Source organism: Ursus arctos, unplaced genomic scaffold (genome assembly GCF_023065955.2).
Source record: "Ursus arctos isolate Adak ecotype North America unplaced genomic scaffold, UrsArc2.0 scaffold_19, whole genome shotgun sequence".
NCBI classification, from domain to species: domain Eukaryota; kingdom Metazoa; phylum Chordata; class Mammalia; order Carnivora; family Ursidae; genus Ursus; species Ursus arctos.
In genome coordinates this window covers 33,407,558-33,428,568 of record NW_026622863.1, presented here as the reverse complement: position 1 = coordinate 33,428,568, position 21,011 = coordinate 33,407,558, and the positions used below count along the sequence as shown (strand labels likewise).

General features: G+C 47.4%; 1 protein-coding gene across 1 annotated transcript in view; it reads left to right on the top strand.

Moving 5' to 3' along the window:
* The window catches only part of LOC113252530 (polycystic kidney disease protein 1-like 2), an 88,685-nt gene that overhangs the window by 62,122 nt on the left and 5,552 nt on the right, over positions 1-21,011 (top strand). Inside the window, exons 29-39 of the mRNA XM_048224010.2 lie at positions 387-604; positions 1,310-1,526; positions 5,016-5,244; positions 5,674-5,878; positions 7,132-7,228; positions 9,903-10,040; positions 11,549-11,734; positions 12,649-12,976; positions 14,572-14,705; positions 16,295-16,422; positions 18,939-19,099. Of these exons, the coding sequence (XP_048079967.1) occupies positions 387-604; positions 1,310-1,526; positions 5,016-5,244; positions 5,674-5,878; positions 7,132-7,228; positions 9,903-10,040; positions 11,549-11,734; positions 12,649-12,976; positions 14,572-14,705; positions 16,295-16,422; positions 18,939-19,099 (2,041 nt within the window). The remainder of the gene's footprint in view (positions 1-386; positions 605-1,309; positions 1,527-5,015; positions 5,245-5,673; positions 5,879-7,131; positions 7,229-9,902; positions 10,041-11,548; positions 11,735-12,648; positions 12,977-14,571; positions 14,706-16,294; positions 16,423-18,938; positions 19,100-21,011) is intronic.

Here is a 21,011-nt window from a genome sequence, read left to right as displayed (position 1 = left end):
GACAACACACATGGAGTATTGCCAACCAGGGACACTCACTGGAGCCCTGGTGTCCAGAGTTTTTATTGGAGCTTGCTCACATAGACATGGCTGACCCCCACATGGCTGACCTTAGCCTCCAGTCCCTCCAGAGTCTAAGGTGATACTGTGTGGCCAAGACTCACACCATAAATCATTGTTAACATAGACTATATAATGTGCCCAAGACCTCAGGTAAACAAAGGTGTACCTACAAGACAGAACATTCTAAGAGCTTAGAGGTCACCTCCCAGGAGCCACTCAAGGGCCAGACACCTCTTTGAGCAAGGTTAATACTTACTGCACAGCCATCTTCTGGAAGTGGTGGAGGAGACTCCACCATTAACCCTTTTCCTCCTCTGTCCCAGGTAAAATTGAATTCACTTGGCAGGAAGTGATGATTGGACTGGAGAGCTCTCTCCTCATGTTCCCCATCAATCTCCTGATTGTTCAGATCTTTCGAAACACCCGTCCTCGAGTCACTAAGGAGCAGAACACTGGGAAATGGGACAGGGGCTCCCCTAGCCTGGCCTCCTCACTGCAGCCCCTAGACGATGGCCTTCTGACACTTGAAGTGGTGACCAAGGCATGTCTTCAACCTTGGCGGTGTGGGGGTTCTCTGGCCTGGGCAGAAATGGCGGGGGGAGTACTGTGGCTTGAGGCCTGACAACTCCATGATGTCTGACAGCATCAGTCACCAAGATTCATCAACGACACACACGTGTGTGTGTATACATACACACACGCATGCATGTTCAGTTGTGTACACAAGTGCACACATGTATACACATTGTGCAGGTGTGTGTGTATACGTGCACACACCTATAGACACATGCACATGCACATACATAATACAAAGGCATACAAAAACATATATACCTTTGTACACCTGTACATATACACACGTACATATGCACACACTCCTACCATACACACACATACACACACACACACTTTTTGGGTACCTAGTGTGTACAAAATTTTACACCTTTATCATAGATCACAGCTGGAAACCCAGAGAAGGGACTCCCTCTGCATTCATGCACTGCCTACATGACACACTTTGAGAAATACAGCCTGGAATGCATCAGTTCAAATCCTAGAAGAGGAATTTTATAGGTGACAAAACGGAAGCTCAGGGTGATCCAACATCATGTCTCAGTGGGCAAATCTGGGATTCAAACCCAGACTGCCAAGCCCCGGGGTGAATGCTCTTGACCATGATGCTGCCCACCACCCCCCCTTACCTTTAGCTCACGTTCCCCAACCTGGGCCTTACCCAACCTTGCAGGATATGTGGAGACTCGTCAGCTCCCTGTTTAAAGCTCTGAAGGTGCCATCACCTGCCTCTGGCTGGGACTCAGCAACCCTAATGGACATCAATCAACTGCTGGCCTTGGTGGAAGAAGTCATCTGTCTGCAGAACATGGCAGGGCCGGAGTTCTGGGAGGAAGCCAAACAGAGAAAGGACAATTTAATGCTCCCTCTTGGGTCTCTACGAGTGAAAGGTAAGTCCTGATGTTTCTGAGCCGACAAAGGGGGCATGTCTGGACCAGGTGGAGACAGCACTTAGGGCCAGGTCTGTATCACTAGGGAGTGCAGAAGTCCTACGGAGTCTCCCTCACCGACCTCCACTGCAACCACTCGCCATCACCTCCCTCTCTCTGCACACAGGCAACCCGCTCTCTTCACAACACCAAGCTGCCTTCCCACTAAAGACCTTCTCACCTCCTTTCATCTAGAATGTTCTTTCTCCTCTCCCCTCTTAGCTAATTCCTAATCAGGCTTTAGTCTTGTTTTAAGCACTCCTTCCTCATGGGAACAACCCCACCCCCCAGGCCACAATAGGATCTCCAGCCACATACTCTTCAGCCCCTAAGCATCTCTTGCATTGCTTTTATACTGCCTGCTGCCAAATCATGACTTGTGTGAAGAGCTGTTGAAAGTCTGCAACCAACCTTGCTGGACCTTGAGCTCTCTGTGAGGTCAGAGCCATCTGACAGTCCTGTCTCCACCATTTCCCTTGTGCCTGGCCCCATGCAACACATAGAAAGCACGCAACAAACATGCATGGGATGATGTCCACATAGATCATTATGGAAAGCACAAAGCAAAAAGGCATGATGTCCTTTCATTTATGGTAAGGAGAGCATTGGCCATTAATGGGCTGTGTGATCTTGGACAGGTTACTTCCAATTCTCTGTGCCTCAGTTCTTTTTCTGTAAAGCGTTGGGGGATGCAAAGTCAAACCAGATCCATTTCCAAATGTGAGGGGCAGGATACAAGATGATGGACAAGGCAGTAAAAAACATTAAAGAACACTGAGTCGCAGAGTGAAAAAGTCACTCCTCCAATCTTTCTAGGAGCAAATCTCAGTTTGGTACTAGTGTGTCTTTAACACCTTTTTAACACTTGTTCTGTTTGGCAGAGAGATCTTAAACTCCTTTTGAAACAGTATTCAGCTAGAATTTGGTAACATTATTTCATTTTTTATTGAGTTCTACATTTGGCACATTATTCTGGCTTGGACTAGTCTCTCTGATTCCCCTCCTGCCCCTTTCCTGTCCATCTTCTACCTACATCAGTGCCACCAGTGTTCAGACCAGGCTGTCCAATGGAACTGCCCACAGTGCTGGAAATGTTCTGTATCTGTGTCATCTACTATGACAGCCACTGGCCCCATGTAGCTACTGAGCACTTGAAATGTGGCTGGTATGACTGAAACACTGCATTTCTTATCTTAATTTCCATCAATTAATGGGTCCAGCGGCTGTCACACTGGCCGGTGTGGGTAAAGAATGCTGCCATTTTTAATACGTAAGGCTGAGCACTGTCTGAACCTTGTTTAGACTACAGACATGGGGTCTACAGAATGGGGAATTTGAATTCATAAACCTTGGCCCCACCTCTGATATAGTGAATTACATTTCTGGGGCTGAGGCTGGGATCTGCAGTTTTAACCAGTCACTCAGGTGACTTTCAAGAACACTGAATGTTGAGAGTCAGTGCCCTCAAGACAAGATCCCATGTCCTCATTGGCCAGACTCATGCTGACCCCGTGGTCAGCCCCACCTTGAGCCCCATGCTCCAGCCACACTGGAGGATTTGTCCTAGAGAGTTGGGTTTGGGCTGCCCATGAAGGCCGTCCTGCAGGAGCTCTGCTGATGCCTGCACTGGACACCTGGCCTTGAGTTTGGGGGTTTTGGTGTTCATAGCAGAGGCCTTAGAACATGGACTGTTGAATCAGCCAGGCCCTGGGGCTCCCCCAGCTTCAACAGTAGCTGTGCAACTTTGGACAGGTTGCTCAGCCCATGACTTAGCTTCCTCCCCTGTAAAATGGGAGTATTGATCCACTTTGCCTCTTGGCTCATTCCAAGGACTGAATGAGGTCATAAGACACATGAAACCTTAGACCCAGCCTGATACAAAGCAGGTATTCAGTAAGTGGTGTTTGATCTGGAGTGATGGTATCTTCCAGAAACATTGCCAGAGGGCTTGCAATAGGAAGGCTGTTGATGTCAGAACCTGCAGCTGTGGCTACAGCAAAGAGGGTGAAGGAGGCGGCCTGAGTCAGAGGGAGGCAGAGCTGATGTCCCAGACCTTAAGTGTCATCGAGCCCAAGCCCAGCTGCACCCTTCTCCACACTGCTGGTTACCTTCCCAGTCATTTACTTCTCACTGGTGACTGCGGAGGGGCCATGGGGCCAGGGTGCTCTCTCCCGCCACCTCCCATATCTGGCTTCACGTTCCTCTTGCAAAGACAAACACCAGTCCGGTCAACCTGGGCCCTTACTGCTCTGGGAGAAGATGTCCTGGGGTGCCAGTCACCCAGCTCAGGGTCAGAGTCCCAGGCCTGGTTCTGCCTGGAGAGGCCAAGACCAAGCTTCCCCTAGAAGGTATGGGGAATAGTGGAAATGTTCAAGTTTATTTTTTTCTTGCCATGAGTAATTTAAAACAATACCTTTGTTTCTTTTAAAACTTTTTAGGAAGCTGAAATTTGAACAAACCAACTATAGGAAAACACTCATGAGATGATTGGGGGAAAACCTGACCACTCGCTGGGTATTTCATGCTATTAAGGGATTATTGTTACTCATTTTAAAGGTTGATAATGACATCATGGTTTTATTTTTAAAAAGAATCCCTATCTTCTGTAGAAGCATATTAAAATTAAAATACTTAGTGACATGACCTCGGCCTTGGAATTTCTTTCAAAATCATCCACGTGGAGAGTGGGCTAGGTGCCAAGGAAACCCGACTGGCCACGAGTTCATGATTTTGAGTAGTGGGTGTGTGCAGGTTCATCTCATTACTCTACTTTTCTAGTTTAACATTTTTCATAATAAAAATAAGTTGAAAACAAAAGACTAAGACTAACAGTATCTTTGGCACCAGGCAAATCTTGTATATTTTAAAATATTTGCTGGGATGCCTGGATGGCTCAGAAGGTTAAGCGTCTGCCTTCGACTCAGGTCATAATCCCAGGGTCCTGGGAGTCCCACATTGGGCTCGTTGCTCAGCAGGGAGCCTGCTTCTCCCTTTGCCTGGCGCTCCCCCTACATGTGCGCGCTCTCTCTCTGACAAATAAGTAATAAAAATCTTTAAAATAATATTTGCTGATGAGATAATACCATGTCTCAGATTTGCTTTAAGGTATTCCAGAAAAAGAAGGAAGTGGAGGGAGTGGGCAGAGACAAACAAGATCAGCCAAAGGCTGGTGCTTGTGGCAGCAGGTGGTAGCTATTTATTCTGTTCTCTTTGTCGATGTGTGAGGAAATTTTGAGAGTGCCCTTGATAAAAGGTTAAAGAGGAACATATGAATCCTAACTGGCCATGGGAGCCTGATACCTTTCCCCATCTTTCTGAGCCTGGATCTCTCATGGCATGGCACATAGTAAGTGCTCGATACAAGAGAGCTGTTACTAACACTGTTTTTACGGCAGGCAGTCTGCTCCGTCATTCGGCGTCAGCTGATGCTCTCTCTCCCTTGTCCTCCAGAACAAATGAGATGCCTGATGCCAGAGGTGGGCCCAAGTGACCCGCAGAAGGACAATGCCTACAAGCAGTGTCTCTACCTTCAGCTGGAGCACATGGAGCAAGAGCTTCAGCTGGTGGGGCCCTGTGGCTTCCCCCAGAGCCAGAATCACGCCCAGGCCCTCAGCCAGCTACAGATGCTGAAGGGCTGCCTGGGGGGACAGCTGGGCACCCCACCCCCAGCATACACCAGGTAATCCCCTCCCCTGGGTGCTGAGTGGGCACCTGCTCCCCTGCAGAGAGAGTGTATCCCAGGCCACCTTGAAAGGATGTTCACCCAGATCACATGCATGATATGAATAATACCGTATTTCCTCAATTCTAAAGATCCTTTTAATTGTGAGATAGGCCAACAATTTACAGGAACTTACGCTTCAGAAAAAACAAACAAACAAACAACCACCACCAAGTCATTAAATGTGCCCTTTGAGGTGGGTACCAGATACAAAGGTGGGTACAAGATGCCAGATAGCATACAGAATAGCCCTTTGTGGTGGGTATGAGATACAGGGTTCGAGAGGTCAAGGAGCTTGGCCACAGTTATGCATCTGGTGGGGGTGAAGTAGGATTTGAACTTGAGCCTGGCGGGTGCCACTCTGATCACACCCACCCTGCATTTCAGCTTCCCGATGATCAGCAAGCGCCCTCGAGGCCTGCCCTGGTGGTGCGTCCTGGTGGGCTGGCTCCTGGTGGCGGCCACCAGCAGCGTGGCGGCCTTCTTCACCATGCTCTACGGCCTGCACTATGGACGGGCCAGCTCCCTCAAGTGGCTCATCTCCATGGCCGTCTCCTTCGTGGAGAGCGTGTTTGTCACCCAGCCCCTGAAGGTCAGGCTGCCCTGGACCCCTCTGTCCACGCTTTCCCTCCTGCCAGTTGCCCTGTCCTTAGGCTCAGTCGTTCCTTTGTCTATTCATTACAAACCTACACAGCACCTTGTCGGTGAGGTGGTGCTGGTGCCGGGTAGGGGATTATAATGAACTGATTCACCATGATAATCCAAGTTCTGGGACAGGGGCTCTGGGACAGAGACTCTATGCCAGGCCGAGTGGCTTACCAAGATGTGACAAATCAGCATCAGAGCCACCCTCAGGAGGGTCCTCACCTCTGTTCTATAAATGACAGCCTGAGGTTAGGAAGGTAAGGTCACAAACATCTTGCCCTAGGTCACATGTATAAATATGAATAATACCACATTTCCTCAATTCTAAAGATCCTTTTAATTGTGAGACAGGCCAGAAATTTACAGGAATTTTACCTTCAGAAAAAACAAAACAAAAACACGACGTCATTAAACCTATGCATCATTTGCAAGATGCACTCCTATTTCTGAAATGTAAAGTTACTGTCAGAGTTGGAGAAATACTGAGCCCCATCCTGGAGCTTGGAGCCACAGCTCCCCCTGGAAGGAGTTAAGTGGTAGGAATACACTGTGTGTGTTTTGGGGTGGGGTGGGGGTATTACAGAAAGGAAGGGACGTTTACTGTGAATCTTTACGCCTATGAGACTCTCCAAATCCCTAACCCCCATTTTACCTAATAGTCCCCAGTTCTGCTCTGAATAACCTTTATCAGAAGATTTAAACAACTCCCGACATCTCTTCCAGTCTAGTCTGAGAACAGTGAGAATGGAGTCATGAGCCATTTTGTTCCCAACCAAATCCCAGAATCCTACTAATCTTGTACCCTGCAGGTGCAGAGGTGAAGGCATAAATGGGATGAATTACTTAATACAGGAAGAAAAGGGGAGGGACGGAGGGAGGAAGGAGATGTAATTCAGCACTAGAGGTAGTATAAGAGATAAGAGGGAGCTCTATCAACAGGGGAGCGCAGGTGGGAAAGCTCTGGTATGAGAAGCAGGATGAGCTCAGGCTTCACAGTATCTGCTTGGTGGCCAGGTGCCCTGGCCCTCTCCCTTCACAGCCATGTCCCCTCTTGCAACAGGATGGCCTGGTTCCCACCTGACTTCCTCAGAGCATGGCTTGGTGCCTAGGACACAGACGTGGCCTTGATCCTGACCCCTCTCAGATCAGGAGTTGATAGTTTTCAACCCAGGCCTGCGGTTCACAGTGGGTCTTTTCCAGGTGCTGGGCTTTGCTGCCTTCTTTGCACTGGTCTTGAAGAGAGTGGAGGATGAGGAGGAGCCTGTGGCCTCCCTCCCGGGACATCTGCTCGGCCCAGGTAATGGTGCATAGGCAGAGGCAGGGGCCTGGAAACCGATGAAGCTGAGAGAGCCCTACAGAGCCCACCTGCTGATCTTCTTGCCCCATCATTCCTTCACCCCTGATTGGGGAAGCACCCCCAAACCATCCGAAACCTAATGACTCCTTCACTGTCTCTAGAGCAACCTTGTTCCCTCTCTACCGCCAGCCTTTCTCTCTGGCACCCAAGCACAACCCCTTGGCCAGAAGAGGCCCTCGGGCGCTGCGCTCTGCATGGCTGTCATTCTCTGTGTAATCCCAAGCAAGCAGCTTTCTCCTCCTAGGCTCGGGACCCTGGTCTTTAGAATGAAAACCAAAATAGAACATGCTTGCACATGGGCTGCAGAGAGTTCCAGGATAAGGGTCTGCGAACCACAGCCACAAGGCCAAATCCAGCCCACTGCTTGTTTTCATAAATGAAGTTTTATTAGAACGGAGCCATTCTGACCCCTGTTGGAGGAGGCCACTGAGCAGCACCCAGCCCCCCAACCTGATTTCTCACTTCCCAACCTAAACTCTCGAGGATGCCTACAATAAGATAATCACAAAAACAAACAAGCAAACAGAACAGAATCAACACTCTAATAGTCTATGCAGAGATTTTGACGTTCAGGGAAAATAAAATGGGAATAAACAAAAGGCAGACCTATATTATTGTACTGACATTATTATATTGTGTGGTTTCCTCCTCATGGGCCTGTGTTCTTCCACTCTAGGATAGGGTTTAGGTTTGTTTTTGTTTTGGCTTTGCAGATCCAAAAGGTCCATTAAAATCCTCCCAAGACAAAAGAGTAATTTTTGTCCAAAGAGACGCCAGCTTCCAGAACAATTAAATATTCATTCAGTCATTTCTTCGGCAGCCACTCTTTGGCAGAGTACTTGCTGTGTGCCAGGCAGTTCGATGGCTTAAGGACAAGCTTTACATAAAATCCACTCTTTATGAGTGCGTAATTCATTGATTTTAGTAAATTTCTAGAGTTGTGCAACCATCCTCTTAATTCATCATCCTCAAAGTTTCCCTCTTGCCCATTTGAAGCCAATCCCTGCTCTCACCCCTGTCAACACAGCACTGGCTGGAGTAGGTTGCCTGTGGAAAGTACAGCCCACAGGGGGAGACACATTAAACAAGTAAACAACATAAGTGTGAGAATTCGGGGAAAGAATGCACACTGGGCCCTTGCAAAGGCTCTGAGGTGGGACAGAGCTTATCATTTTACAGTGATTACTGACAGTGTGGCCCAAACAAGGGGAATTAGGGGGAGAATGGTTCAAAATGAGGGCCGAGAGGCGGGTGGGGAGCAGAGCCTTATAGCACCTGGGTCAGTGCTGGGGTTCTGGAGTGCTACATAGGAGAGAGGCATGATCTATCTTGTGATTTGAGGAAAATTACTGTGGCTGCTCTTAGGAAACCAGAAGTTTTGGGTCAAAAGTACAAGTGGGGAAAAGACTATTGGAATGGCCTAGGCAAGAGGTGACATGTCCTAGCAGTGAGGGTGGGAAGAAAGGCATGGATTCAAAGACAGTTGGGACAATACACCCCTATCAGAATGGCTAAAGTAAAAAGTGGTGATAATACCAAATGCTGACAAGGATGTAGAGAAACTGGAGCATTCACACGCTGCTGGTGGGAATGTAAAATGGTGCAGTCACTCTGGAAAAGTTTGGCAGTTCCTTTCAAAACTAAAAATGGACTCACCATATGCTGCAGCAATTGCATTCTTGGGCATTTATCCCAGAGACATGAAGACTTATTTCCATGCAAGAACTTGTATATACATGTTCAGAGCACATTCATTTGAAATTCCTGCTCCTAGGAATCTACCCAAGAGAAAGGAACATATGTGTCTATACAAACACCTGTATGTGAAAGTTCGTAGCAGCATTATTCCTAATAGCCAACACTATTAACAACCTAGATGTGAATGCATAAACAAACAGGAGTGCATCCACACCAAAAAAAGGAACTAAATACTAATTACACAACAACATGGATGGACTCCAAACCATTATGCTAAGTGAAAGAAACCAGACACAAGAAACGATGCACTGTAGGATTCCATTTATATGTAATATCCAGAAAAAAAATCTATAGAGACAGAAAGCAGATTAATGAGGCTGAGGGTGGGACAGACTGGGGATGGGGACTGACTTCATGGGGACGTGAGGGAACCTTCTGTGTTGATGAAAATGGTCTAAAACTGGGCTGTGGTGATGGCTGCACAACTCTATACATGTACTAAAATCATTGAATTGTAGACTTCCAATGGGAAAATTTATGAAAATTATAGTTCAATAAAGTGGCTTGAAAAAGAAGATATTTAGACATGACCAGACTTTGAAATACTAGTGATCCTCCTTCTTCCATCCATTACAGTTCCGGGAGCACTGGGATCTGTCTTAGGGTCCAGGAGCACAGGGAGGGGAGGGCGTTGTGCTTTCAGTACGAAGAGAATCCTCCCGCTGGAGTAGGGACAGAATTCTGAGCACAAGGATAGCAGGGGCAAAGGCATGGAGGGTAGCATTGAGAAATGGCTCTGAGGAGGAAGAATGGCAGATCCTGTTGTTCCTGGTGAGAGAAGAGGCTTCTGGCTGCAAAAGTAGAGGCTGGTTCCACTGCCCTTTGGGGGACTGTCCTTGTGTTCTTGCTTTCACAGACCCCTCTGCCTTGTTCCGACCACGAAGATGCAGCAGAAAAGATATTTACCAGCCACCTTTGGCCACTGACATCGAGAAGATGAAAACCACTCATCTCAAGGAACAGAAGGCATTTGCCTTCATCAGAGAAATCTTGGGTAGGCAACCAAGGTCACCCACAAGTAGTCTCCCCACTCGCTGGTTGTCAGCACAGACTTGAACAGACAAAGCTGTAATATTTGACAAACCCACACTGCTTCTGGGCCTGTTTTCCTAAATACCAACTCATCCCTGCTTCTCCCCTACACTTAAAATCCCTTGGTGGCCCCACGTGGCCCTTAGAATAAAATCCAAACTCCCTACTGTGGCTCTGCCCACCCTGGGTCACCTCTTGCAGTCCCTTGTGCCCTGAGCTCAGTCACACCATGTTCTGCTGCTCCTGGGACTCCTTGCCCTCTGACCCAGGCCTTTGCCCAGGCTAATCTAATCTGCCTGGAATGTGCCTCCCCTCCTCCCCATCTTTTCTTCTGGCTAATTCTTGATTTTGTAATTCTCAGCCCAAAGACTGAAAGCCTCCCCAGACCTGCTGACCAGAAGCTTTCAAACATCACTGTGTTTCTTAGTCTGGGTTCTCCATAAGCAGATTGGGGTACAAATAGTTGGTTTGGGAGGTGATGCTGAGAAACGCTGGTAGAGAAAAGGAAAGTACAGAAGAGAAGGGAGGTGAAAGAACGTGTGATGATGAGTGGGTTCCAGGGGGGAACTGGAGCTCAGTCCTCTGGGGACCTCTGTGGGGGCATGCAGTACATAGTCCTGGGTTGTCACTCACAGGTCACTGCTGAGGGCTGCTCTCGGGGAGAACATGGACCCTGCAGCACTCCCACCCTGCCTTCCCAATGGCTAAGCACAGACAGCCAGACAAATGCAGAGAGCAGGGGAGCTTGCATAGGAGTAGCAGCATGTTACAGAATAAAGAGAGCCCAGAGGTGTGGGCAGAGCCCCAGTTCATCCCAGGGAGGGGTTACTGGGATGTATATTCCCAGGCCCTGGACCCAGAGATTCTGGGTAAGGCTCTGCATCCCCCACAATCTGATGGCTGACATCCTAACCTAAATCTTTGTACATAAGGGGCCCTTACATCACACTCACCTGTCCACAGGTGAGCTCCATGAGGGCAGGGAACACAATTGTCATTTTCATTGCTCTATCCTCAATATTGCAACATGGCCCCATTGCAACAGAGCCCCATTTTTAAAAGATTCTTTTTAAGAAACGTTTATATAGCATGAATTCTGGGCAGGCACTATTTTTAAGTGCTTAATGAATATGAATTTGTTGACTCCCTCATTACGACCCTGTGAAAGAGAATTATTATCCCCATTTCACAGATGAGGAGAGTAAAGCAGAGGGGTTAAATCATTTGTAAAGGGCACACAGATAGGAAGTGGCAGAGTCAGGATTTGAACCCAGGCAGGAAGTTCATGATCTATGTACTTTACTTCTTCCCAATGTCTAAGGATTGGTTCCACTGTCACTAGCGGGGCAAGTAGCTGATCTACAAGTCCTCGACTATTCTGAGCTATATGCCATTCCATTTCCTACATTACGTTGGGTTTGGTGGGAGTTGGGGACTCTGCCTAACCAGGGACTATGCCTCCCTTTTCAGCATACCTGGGCTTCCTGTGGATGCTGCTGCTGGTTGCCTATGGGCAGAGGGACCCCAGCACCTACTACTTCAACAGACACCTTGAGCACAGCTTCACCCAAGGCTTTTCAGCTGTGTTAAGCTTCAAGGAGTTCTTCATATGGGCCAACACCACTCTTGTGAGCAACCTGTACAGTCATTACCCAGGTACTCTCCCCTCACCCCAGGACATGTGTCAACCCCCTTGTGCAGACTCCTTTCTAGGAACAGGAGTGGGTCACTGTCACCATCACCCTTACAGAGAACTAATAACCACAGGGCCATATGCTTTGAAGGAGAGACCCTCAAAAGGCTGTGTGTACACAAGAGAGGGGCTGATGCAGAGTGGAGGACTTCCTAAATGAGAGATAACCGAGCATGAATCGGCTAGGCAGAAACAGTATACCAGGCAGAAGGGACAACATGAAAAAAGGCAAGGCTGAAACACCACAGCACGTTCCTGGAATTACAAAGCATTGCATGTGGCTGCAGTGTAAGGTAGGAGTTGAGGACCAGTAAAAAGCAAAGCAGAAAAGAGAAATAGGGGCCAGATCATGAAGGGCGTCAGAAGTTCTATTTTATGCTTAAGGAAATGAGAAGGCATTGACAGTTTCTCCATGAGGAAGTAATACAATCAAATTTGCATTTAAGAAGGATCATTCCAGAATCATGTGGAAGTTGGAACAGAGAGTAGTTAGGATGTTGGGGAGAAATGATGGGGCTGATGCAGGGATGAGAGGCAGGGGTGAATAGAGAGATGAGCACGGGTGCAGACAACAGCGAAGAGGTGAGTTGATGAGCCTTGTTGACCACTAGGATGTGGGCATTGCGATAAAGGGCACAAAGGGTCTCCCAGCTGACGACTAGGTGGTGGGGGTACCATTCCTCAAGAGAAGTTATGCAGGAAGTAGTTCACACCTCAGGTGGGAAGATGGTGATGAATATAGCCTGTGATTGGCCATGAACTACTTACTCTTGACTGTTTCTACACTGGGTACACTGTAGTTCACATTAGCATCCAGGCCAGGATGCACTAAGACAATTTTGATGGCTAGGCTGACCCACCTGTTTTTACTCTCCAGGCTTTATCACTGATGGGAACTCTAAGCTGGTTGGCAGTGCCCAGATTCGCCAAGTGAGGGTCCAGGAAAGTTCGTGCCCTCTTGCCCCACAGCTGCAGGCTTCTCTTGATGGATGCCATGCACCATATTCCCTGGATATTGAAGACCTGTCAGACTATGGGGAAGGCTGGAATGCCTCCATACCCAATAACAGCAGTGGTTTTTCCCAGGCTTGGCAGTATCAGAGCCAGAGCCAACGCCGAGGGTATCCCATCTGGGGCAAACTCACTGTGTACCGGGGAGGAGGTTATGTGGTCCCCTTGGGGACTGATCGTAAAAGCGCATCAAGGTAAGACTCACTTGACTCAAGTATGGCCAAGGAAAGCCATTGGTTAGAGTCCAGGTCTGATTAACAGGTGCAGCAAAGCTCATTCTTGTCATTGTAGGGAGGGACTGGGGGACTCGGAAGTATTCAGATTGTGTTTCCAATTCAGATTGAGGTCCCTGGAAACTGCAATCTCAGAGTCCCTCTCCAGCACTCTCAGCCTGGTGGGCTGAGTCTGGTGGCCTCTGCTAGAACCAGTATAGGGATGGGGAACTCTACCAGACAAAGCCACCACAGGCAGGTAAGAAGTGGCTAAGGCTCTTAACCTTAGCCAAGAATCATGCTTTTATGTGCAGTGAGTTACAGTACCAAGGAAGAACACTGAGTTTGGAGCATTCACTGTTTCTATAGTGATAGAAGCAAGCCTGCTCTTTGTCTGTAGGAGGTCACCTTATCCCTCGAGGTTGCTCACTACAAACATAACCTTAAGAAATGGCTTGTGTAAAGCCCAACCAGGACCTTTCATTCCTGGAATACCCAACATGATTGTGCATGGACATCCAGAGCCCATGCAGACCGCTTCTCCCAGCACACTCCAGAGTTAGAAAGCCCTCAGTGTGAAGCCCTGGCACTGCTCCTGTTAGCTGTGTGGCCCCAGGCAAGTTAGTGAACCCACGTGCACCTCAGTCTTCTCAAGGAGCACAGGTAACAAACCCCCAAGGAGAGCAACTGGCAGGGGTCCTCTGGGATTAAGGACAGGACAGGAATAGTCAATTTCAGCATAAGAGGTATTTTCCTGCCACTTGCAACAACTGATATTCTCTCTTCTACACACCAAGCAGGACACAGAGCCAGTGGGCACAGGGTATATTTTAAAACAGGCCCATCACTATTGCTGCCAGTAATAACAGCTGTCACTATTACACACATGCGCGCGCGCTATTGCATTTTCTCTTCACAATGTTCCCAAAGCACTGGTGTTAACGCCATTGTAGATGAGGAAATGGAGTCCTGGAGAGGTTATTAGCTTGTCCAGGAGGCAGTCAGGATTTGAACCCTGGTCCCTCCAGCACATGCTCTTTCCACAACAGCAGTGGACAGATCTCCAGGAACTGGTCTCTTGTGAACTGCCAACCCAAGAGGGGTCTCTCTACTGCTGCTACTGCTGCCTGCCTAAGCCCCTGATTTTCTATGCAGTTCCTCTCACATAGTGGCCCTCAAGCTTGAAAAAACATCGCAATCCCCTGGAAGGCTCATCAAAACACAGATCCCCAAAACACAGATCCCCAAAACACAGATTCCCCAAGGGAGTTTGTTTAAGGGAGATCTGGGGTGGGGACTGAGAATCTGCATTTCTACAGAGTTTCCAGATGATGCAGATGTTGGCAGTATGGGGACCACACTTTGAGGACCTCTTCTCCAGCATCCAGGAGACCATGGGTGCCAAGACACTGCACCATTGGTGGGAAACTGTGATCACTCCAAGAAGCAGCCCCAAAGCCCATGGCCCAGGGCATGGAGCAGACAGAGCCAGAGGGAGAAATTTCTACAGGAAGCCCTGGGCGGAGGGGGCAGGGAGCCACTGTAGTTGATGTCCCTAAATAGCCCTCTTCCTACAGAATTCTCCAGTACCTCTTTGACAACACCTGGCTGGACAGCCTGACCAGAGCCGTTTTTGTGGAGTTCACAGTCTACAATGCCAACGTCAACCTGTTCTGCATCATCACTCTGACCCTGGAGACTAGCGCCCTCGGTGGGCAGCCTCGCCTGTGACCCCGTCTACAGTGTCCTGGAAGACAGACACCCCTCCCTCTGGGCCAGGGCTCCTGACCAGGCTGGGCCCCGCTGCCCCAGGGCCAGAGCTCGGGGGCCAATGGTTGTTTAGGAGATTCATGGGTGGGTCTTATTCTCCCTGGGCACCCAAAGGCCAGGTTCCAGGGCTGTTCCAGCCTTATTCCTAGTTGCCTCCACTTCTCTCTGGCCTGTCTCCCAAGATACCCGGAGGGAACCCAGTTGAGTCTGAAGGTAGCCCATCATCTTGAGCTTTCTGCTCTGGAGAAGGCAGGCAGGGGGGCTGGCAGTGAAGGGCTGGGGAGGGGGTGACCTGGTAAAAGATAATTTCACCTAAAACAACATTTTACAATGAGTACCTCAACCTACAGGGCGAAGTATATTTTACAGCATATTCCAACACACACACACACACACACACACACACACACACACGATATATAACTGAGACAAAAGCTTCAAAAATATTTCCCTTCACTACATGTAAGGTACTCTGATATTTTGTGCTCTGCTCTATTTCTTTCTCCCCATTTCCTATCTTCCACCTTCTTTTAACGCTACCAAAATCTATTGAAAACACTGACCTAAAGCTTCCTCAGCTAATAACCAATTTTCCTAAATTCAACTGCCTCTCCTTTAAAAATTAAAGTTTTTAGTATCAAATTACATTTTTAATAAAACTAGTACATGCCTGTAGTTCCTTAAATTTCAGAACAGTGTAAACTGAAAAGTAAAAGGCCTTCAACTTCCATGATCACTGGCCACTGTCAAACACTTCTTTCAAATCCTTTTGTGGGGGGGTATTGTATCCTTGTGTTCTCCTACTTCTTTTTGCCACCTTTGTGGCCCTTAAGGACCAATTAAACAGCCTGTCCTCAAACACATCTGATTAAATTATGTGTTTCTACAAATGAGAAGTGAGGAGTGGGTTTCAGGTCTGGTTGGCTCAAGCAGTTCCATGTCGGCAAGGACTCAGGTTGTTTGTGTCTCTCCATTCTGACATTCTCGGGGTTGGCTTTGTCTTCAGAGGCAGCAGCCTAATCAAACTGGGTTTTTTTTTAAATCATTACTAAAATATCGTTACAATATCCCCCCAAAAGGAAAAGACACACAAATGGATGAAAGATGATTCAAAAGAAGGTTGAATTTTAGGTATATTGGTCAATAGGTAAATTGATCTTTAGTGAACTCTCTTTAGGTGAACCAGCTTTAAGTGAGCCAGACTGAAGTAAATGAATGTTAAGTAGGTGGGTGGGCTTTGGCTGGAGGTGACAGAAGGCACAAATGACTGACATCAGATGCAGAGGATAGGGAGTGTCTCTTCCAGCCCAGCTTCCTGCATCCCCTCTAATATGTTCATTGTCTGTGACATCCACTATGTGTCCAGTCCCTTGGGTCTGTAGGTCTAAAGGACCTTTACCTTCTCTTTCACCCTGGCCAGCCCTCAGAAGGGCCTGAGTTTGCATCGTGCCACTGATGACTTCTAGTCAGAAGCGGTGGCTCTGAGAGGATGGGTGACCGGGAGTGAGCACAGCATGTTTTGCTTCCCAGGAACCTTCTTTACACATGTGAACCTACAGAGCCTGCGCCTGTACCCCTTCACTGACGGCTGGCACCCCTTCATGGTAGCAGCAGAGGCCATCTACCTCCTGTTCCTCCTCTACTACATTATTGTGCAGGTGAGGGGTAGACTACAGCTCCATGGGATGGAGGCAGCAGTGTCCCTGTCCCCTCTCACACACCTTCCCCAGAGTGAGGCCTGAAGAAGGGAGGGGGAGCATTCTGCTAACCTGTTTGCCATGGCACCCGTTTGGTCCTTCTGTAGTCCTGAGGGCTGACCCAGCTCAGGGACCAGCTTTCAGCACCTGTCAGGAACTGGGACTCAGAGGGTAGTCCTTGCTGGGTGGGGAAGGGAGAGGAACTGAGACCTTCGAAAAATGTCAAAAGTAGCTGGCAGTTTACATGTGGTCCCTGGGAATTAGGAAAAGTCCCCTTTGCTACCTTTAAATACTACCATGTTGCAAAATGAAGGTGCAGATGTTGATAACGATGGTGGTTTGAGGAAGCTGGGGACTTATTTGAAGCTCGGTATATGCCCCCGCCCCTGCCCCACCAAAAATGCAAATCAGACATCTTGAAGGGCATCCCCATCCCCTGCTCAACAGCCGCAACAACCACTTTAAAGTAAGAATGATACTTTGAGTGTTTACCACGTGATAGAAATTGTGCAAAGAACCTTGAGTGGATTTTCCCCTTTAATACCAGGAGAAAGATTCTATTGGCTCCACTTCACAGAGTAGGAAGCTGAAGTCCAGAGACATTAAGGAATTTATCCAAGGCCAAAATTGAATCCAGAGAGTCTGACCCCTGAATTCGACACTCAACCCCTCTGTCGCACCTCAGACTCATGAACCTGGATCCCCCAGGGCCTCTGAGCATCACCAATGCAAACCCAACAGGGAACAGTCATCAAATAACAACCTGAAAACATCAAAGGAGGCCCCTCCACCACGCATCCCTGGGGTCACTCCACCCATCTGGACTGCCCTCACCCTCTGCCTGCAGCTGCCACAAAACACTTCTTTCCAAAGCCCTCAAATCTTTCTCAAAATGCCACTTAAGCAATTCTTAAATTCTTCCCCCTCCTCCATCCCTTTATAATGGAGGCAAACTTCAGCCTCTTAGCAGTCAAGCACAAATCCTTCCTCCATAAGTAGGGAGGAGGAGGGAAACGGAACAGACCATGGAAGATTCTCTTTAGTGGGAGGGAAAAAACCGGGAAGGAGGCCTAGTCTTGCACAGCATAATTCCTCTGGACGTGTGACACCTGATGGGGAAAGAGGATTAAAAACAAAGTCTCCTGCCAATCTAGAAAACCTCTCCACAGAGGTAGAAAGAAAAAAAAACTATATTAACAAAATTACTCATTTTTAATTGTGGTAGATAAATATATGTAACATAAAATGTACCACTTTAAACATCTTTAAATGTTCAGCTCAGTGGTATTACGTACATTCACATCGTCGCGCAACCATCACTACCATCCATCTCCAGAATTTTTTTCCTCTTAGAAAACTGAAACTGTACCTGTTAAACAATAACTCCCGACTTCCCCCTAAGAAAACAACTTTTCTTGTTGAATAAGCATTACACTAGAATGTGTTGCGCATCCTAGGCAATCCACTAAGAGTTTCCAAAGACAGAAAGGGGTCTCGCCCTTGCATCTTGCCGGGCACAGAGGACCCATTACATATTCATCCTTAAGATAAACAGTAATTAATCCTCAAGAGGATTTATGCCATCTTCTGTCCCACTAGTCCACCCTAAATTCACCTGGTAACTGGGGTGGTCACTTGTGTTTGCTAACTGCCTTTATCAAAAGGAAAAATAAATGTACATGTTCACACTAGGCTGTCATTTTGCAACCTGGAGCCAGGTGCCTACCATTTGGCTTCTACGCTCCCAGGGAAACTGGGAGTGAAGGGCACTACCTTCCTTCAGGTTCACACTTCAAAGAGAAAGCCCCCAGGTCCTTTAAAAAAATATTCCTGAGGCTAGTTTAACTTTCAAAAAGATTTACATACATGTCAAAGGTCCAGAGAAAGATTTCACAATTACAAGTTTTCTAAAGTAAATGCTCTATGAAAGGCTGAGAGGCTCGTTCCCATTCCCCAATTTTTTGCATCAGAGATAATTAAATGTTTTTCTTGTTAGATGCTGTTTTTACTCTTATGTGCCCCCAAATTCTGCAGCCCAAGTTGGTGATGAAAGCAGATGGGGTCTGTGCACAAGGCTGGGGAGAGGTCCCAGGCACTCTATGGCTTCTCTATTGAAAAGCCTTTCCAGGGGCGCCTGAGTGGCTCAGTCGTTAAGCGTCTGCCTTCGGCTCAGGGCATGATCCCAGGGTCCCGGGATCGAGCCCCACATCGGGCTCCCTGCTCTGCTGGGAGTCTGCTTCTTCCTCTCCCACTCCCCCTGCTTGTGTTCCCTCTCTTGCTGGCTGTCTCTCTGTCAAATAAAATAATAAAATCTTTAAAAAAAAAAAAAAAGAAAGAAAGAAAAGAAAAGCCTTTCCAGGATACAGTAGGCCCTGGCTGGAGGGTCATCTTGGCTGGTTTGGACAGCCATGGTGGAAGGGGTGGGGAGGCACAGTTCTGGCTACAGCATTTGGTAGAACCTCCAGCTCCTTTCCCAGGGCAAGCTCATGAGGAAACAGAGGTGGTCCTATTTCCATAGCAAGTGGAATCTTCTGGAGCTAACCATCATTCTGGCCAGCTGGAGTGCCTTGGCGATGTTTGCGAAAAGGGCCATCCTTGCAGAACGTGACATCCAGCACTACCGGAACCATGGGCAAGAGTAAGTCGCTCTGCCTCTGCCCCCAACTCCCACACTAGACCTGCTTCCTCGGGCTCTGTGGCCCCAGGGTCGGCGGGGGTGGGGTGCGGCTTTTGAAATCTTGTTGATCCTCAGAGGATCAGGGTCACTCTTTAAAAACATAACTATAGCTACCACTTAGACTCAGGCTTGGGGCCTGACATATCTGCAGTTGAGAGGGCTCTTTAAGACAAAATAGAACAATATCTTACTGTAGCAAATCTTACCAAAACATAAGATCATGCGACATCCTGTGAAGGTCCCTGCCCAAAAGATGTAGTAGCACACCAGTCTGCCTACATCTGCTACCATTTACAAAGTGTCCACTCTGCTAGGCAGGATGCACTAGTCCACCAGATGCTCACGAGAACCCACGGAGGTAGATGTTGTTACTACCCAAATGTGGGTTTGCCTCTTGGTGGATATCGAGCCAAAAGACACGACCAAGCCAAAAGAGTAGGAAAAGGAAGGATCTTACTTGCAACAAGTAAAGGAGAACACTAAGGATCTTTCCCAAAGCAGTGTCTCCCCAAACCACAAATTTGGGGAAGATTTCAGGTGAAGGTGAAAACATATTCATAAAGGGCTTGTGTGCACAATGGGGAATACAGCGTGGCATCGGGGCAGAAGTCATCTTAGGGTAACTGAGTCCAGGTCAAAGTCACTAGGGTCAGCATTATCAATTCTCTGGCTTTAGTTGGTCTGGTATCTGAGTACTCAAGGGAGTTTAGATCCTGCAAAGAGAACTCAAGAATGTACATCAGACCAATCTTGGCTTTGTTTTAGCACTGAATGTCCGTGATGATCAAACTGTCTCCTGGCCTGATAATGGCTGTTTTATTCTTATATTCATTCACAAGATGACTGGGGGCCTAAAATGACTTCCTATTGTCAAGAAAGCTAGGTCTTTCTGTTCCTGGGGACCCTAACTCTTTCTGCTTACATTAACACTACTCCATTTTTCAAATAAAGAAATTGAAGGGATGCCTGGTTGATTCAGTCAGTTAAGCATCTGCCTTTGGCTCAGGTCATGATCCCAGGGTCCTGCAACCGGCTCCTTGCTCAGTGGGGAGCCTGCTTCTCCCTCTGCAGGCTGTTCCCCCTGCTTGTGTTCTCTCTTTCTCTGATAAATAAATAAACAAACAAACAAACAAACAAATAAATCTTAAAAAAAAAAAAAGAAAAGAAATTGAAGCTTACAGAGCTAACTTCCCCAAGCCACAGAGCTAAAAGGTGGTAGAGAAGTAACTTAAACCTAGCTTATGTGAGGGGCTCAGTCAGTAGAGCATGTAACTCTTGATCTTGGGGTTGTAAATTTGAGCCTCCTGTTGGGTGGAGGGATTACTTAAAAATAAAATCTTTAAGGGGTACCTGGCTGGCTCAGTCAGTAGAACACGTGACTCTTAATCTCAAGATCATAAGTTTGAGCCTTATGTTGGGTGGAGAGATTACTTAAAAAATAAAAAAAAAACTTTTTTAAACCCCCAAAACCTAGCTTGTGTGTCTCTAGGATCCCAATCCTTACTTCAAACCATTGTGTTTCTTGACTCACCCACTGATTTTATTGATATGGATAACATTTATTTATTGTTGGATGTTGTACACTGTTATGAAAACACCACTTTAAAAGCATTATCTCATCTACTTTAATATTCCCAAAACTTCTAAAAGATAGAATTATGAACATCTTTTTTTTTTTTTTTTTTTTTTTTTACAGATAAGGAGATTAGAGGCTCAGAAAGGATGTCTGTCCAAGGTCACAGAATTTGGAAATGAAAATGCAGGGCCTGTAATTTGAATTTGGCATTCCTAACCTATACCCTAGGCTGGCTCATTTAGCTCACAAACCCTCACTGAGCTCTGAATGGCATAAGAGAGGATTAGGTATTTTAAA